Raw genomic sequence first — 3,580 nt, forward strand, 5'->3', positions numbered from 1 at the left:
AGTCCTATAAATCAGAATCAGTATCTTATCTGCTTAATCTTTAAATATGAGACTTTTTTTCAGAGAAACTTACTGTAAAGATCTTTTCCAGTTCCCTGTTTGTCTTCTATAGTAGGAGATTTTCCAGGATTAACTCCATGAAGAGATAACAAGTCAAAGGGAGAAAATTATATTTTAGAGGTGAGCTCTTATGATTAGACCCAAGAACTTATATTTTTGTCAAAAGAGAAATTAGTAAACCATTAAAGGCAAACTTCCTTAATGAATAATAAATAAATAAAACTTATTTTACAAATATTATTTTGGCATTTTTTGCCATAAATGGGAAAAACCAGAAGCCAGTAGACCAATTTAATGACTAGAAACTGAATGTAAGATTTTACATGGAGATGGCCAAGAGGCAATGTGATCAGATCAAGAAAGAAATTAGTTGGGATATACTGATTTGACAGCAAGATGCCACAGCAGATAAGAGTGTCTGGCTTGGAGTCAGGAAGACCAAGTTCAAATCTGGGCTCAGAAATTTACTAGCTGGATGATCCTGGACAAGTCACTTAACCCTGTTGCCTCAGTATTTCATTTGTAAAATGAACTGGAGAAGGAACACCACTCCCGTATCTTTGCCAGGAAAACCCCAAGTGGGGTTATAAAGAGTTAGACACAACTGAAAAATGACTGAACAAAACAACAACAATTAAGATTAGATAGTAAATGTATATTTTTCAAAAAAGACTGTGAAAGGATCTCTCCCATCAGACTTTGAGGGATCTTGGATCATAAATTATATAAGAAAGGGCAAGAAGAGAAAAAGGAGAAGATGAGCATCATGAAGTTTTAGAATTGGACAGTACTTCCTCTACTCCAACATTGCTCCCCCTATTTTACAAACATTCAAAGTCATACAGTAAGCTGAGTGGATTTCAAACCTAGGTCCTCTGACTAAAACTTCAGTATCCTTGCTAGGATGGGGGGAATAAGATAAGAAGAGTACTGCTGATGCTTTCTATTCTTCCTTCCCACAGCAGAAGCTTATATATTGCTGGAGCTGCCATGTCAGAAGGAGAGAGCAAGGAAAGTGTGGGCAGTGAGTGTCCTGTGTGCTATGAGAAGTTCCGGGACCTCGAGGGAGCCAGCCGGACCCTGAGCTGTGGCCATGTCTTCTGCCATGACTGCCTCGTCAAGTACCTACTTTCATGCAAAGTGGATGGGCAGATTCAAAGGACCATCATCTGTCCTATCTGCCGCTATGTCACCTTCCTCAGTAAAAAGAGCTCCCGCTGGCCCTCTCTGTCATCAGAGAAGAACCTCCAGACCTTGGTGGTCCCCATGGGCCTGGACAACCTACCTTTGCTGGATGTCTTGGGACACACAAACCCTCTAACCATTCCCCACCCTCTCTGGGTTCCTTCCCAAGGTCAGACCAACCAAAGCCCATTTCCCAGAGACCTGCTGCCTGGCATTGTCCAAGAGCCCCAGATCTTTATCATCAGTCCCCACGGAATGCCCCTCAGGGAGGAGGACAGTGTCCTGCCCAGACAGAGCCTAGCCAACCTCTCTGAAGTGTCCCCAGCACAAAGAAGTTCTCTCTGCTCACGCTGCTGTCATTCTCGAGTAATGGTGCTGATAGCTCTCATTACCATAGTGGCTGTGATAGCTACTATCCTGCCCTGGATCCTACTGGTAAGGAAGGAGGCATGACTTTGTCTAGGGATGCATCCCCATTAAAAAGAAGTCCCAGAAGCTAAGAAGCTTCTGAGCCAAAGAGGAACACAGGGAGCACAGGGAGCACAGCCCCACATGATCACAGACATTTTCAGCATTAGCAAGGAAAGGAAAGATGTCTTGAGGGACCCTGACACTAAAAAATTTGCTGATTCTCAGTAAACAAGTCACTGAGAGTTTTCAGGAGGGCTGGCTGACCTAGGAGATGAGAGCATAATTCTGCTACAAAATTAGGAAAAGTGATGGGTTTTTTTCCTACCAACTAGCTCAGGAAGGAGTCAGATCAAGAGAAGTTAAAGGCAAGATAAAGTGCATCTTCTTATTACTTACTCAGTCTCAAAGTCCAATCGGGAGATGGAGATTCTGGAGGCTGGAACTGGGACTTGGAGGGTTGATCCTGAAAGATCAGTATGTCAAAGTAACCCCAGATATCTACTGGGAAACTTGTGGTTATTAGATCAGCTAATAACCAAGGTCCCCTTCCCTCCAGTACCAGTTCAGAGCAATACTCATAAGGAGGAAGAATCCCTACCTACCTGACCAAGGAGCAGAAGATGCCAATTCATAGGCAGCCCCAGTACTTGGGGCTCTGATAGGCTTCACTTCTACCACATGGCCCCAAAGAAATGATGGCCCTTAGGGAGGCATCTTAGTAAGCCAGATAAAAGGGGAATCTCTGAAAAAGGCCTTTCCTTCCTTTCCTTTTCAAGCAGAATTGAATCCAGGGGAAAGTAGAGATTACTGAGGCTGCTTCTACCCTCTTCTTGAAAGATCCTGAATCATTCCCTCCAGGGAAGGCTCTATTGCTCACTGATCTAGCATAAGGTCAGAGAAAAGCCTCACTGATGAAAAGAAGTTCTATCTTGCCAAAAAGGCCTTCAGCTAGAGAGAAATTGGTCATGGTTAGGAGGCCCAAAGATGTTTTCCCCAAATCATCCCATACTTCCTAAATCTGGCTGAGGTTGTTGTATAAAAAGGGAGGCTGAATAGGGTACATACAGATCACTGACCTCTCAGAAATGAAGGAATTGGACCAAGGCGTCTAACACTGTCTATGGTGGATCCAGGAATTGAGGTCTTACAACATCCTCTGTTGACTAGAAACTAATAAATAAATAATAATTATTATTATTACCACGGATGTAATACTTTAAAGTTTACAAAGTACTTCATAAATAATAGCTTGTTTAATCCTCATAACAACCAAGTGAGGTTTTTTTTTTTTTCCATTTTACACAGAACATTTGTGGATTGCATTACAAAGGATGGGGCTATCCATGTTTATTAGCATGTCCAAATCTAGAATGTCTCACTCAATATTTCAGCAAGTTCCATTTTTGTGGGAAACAGGAGAACAGCCACGGTTGGTCAATCATTCCTTCACTCTCTAATCTTCAAAAAGGGTACTAGGGATAGCTAGTTGATACAGTGGATAGAGCACCAGCCCTGAAGTCAGGAGAACCTGAGTTCAAATCTAGCCTCAGACACTTAACACTTTTTAGCTGTATAACCCTAGGCAAGTCACTTAACCCCAGTTGCCTGGCCAGGGGTGGGGTGGGGGGGTGGAGGGGGAGGTACTAGGTTTGGAATTATATCTATTTATATCACCCAGCTATTTGTAATCTGGAGCAGAAGAATGATGATAAAAGCCACCTTTTCTAATTGTTGAAGGGCAAGACAGAAGTAAATTCAACTCCTGACCTGGAAGGTTACAGTTGGCTTAATCTAAGCCATGCTAACCCCTGCCATAAAATTCTTAAATAATAATATTAGCTAACACTTACATAGCATTCTAAGATTTGAAAAGCAATTTATATCTATCCTCCCATTTAAACATCACAACAATCCTGTGATATAG

The 3,580-nt window shown here is 42.2% G+C and overlaps 1 protein-coding gene across 1 annotated transcript; it reads left to right on the top strand.

The window, feature by feature from the left end:
• Positions 1-1,050: 1,050 nt before the first annotated feature.
• Positions 1,051-1,822, top strand: RNF222 (ring finger protein 222). The gene has a single exon (XM_051992598.1). It carries the CDS (start codon positions 1,051-1,053, stop codon positions 1,696-1,698), a length of 648 nt encoding a protein of 215 aa, XP_051848558.1. The 3' UTR covers positions 1,699-1,822.
• Positions 1,823-3,580: the final 1,758 nt, after the last annotated feature.

This window comes from Antechinus flavipes, chromosome 4 (assembly GCF_016432865.1).
Source record: "Antechinus flavipes isolate AdamAnt ecotype Samford, QLD, Australia chromosome 4, AdamAnt_v2, whole genome shotgun sequence".
Taxonomy (NCBI): domain Eukaryota; kingdom Metazoa; phylum Chordata; class Mammalia; order Dasyuromorphia; family Dasyuridae; genus Antechinus; species Antechinus flavipes.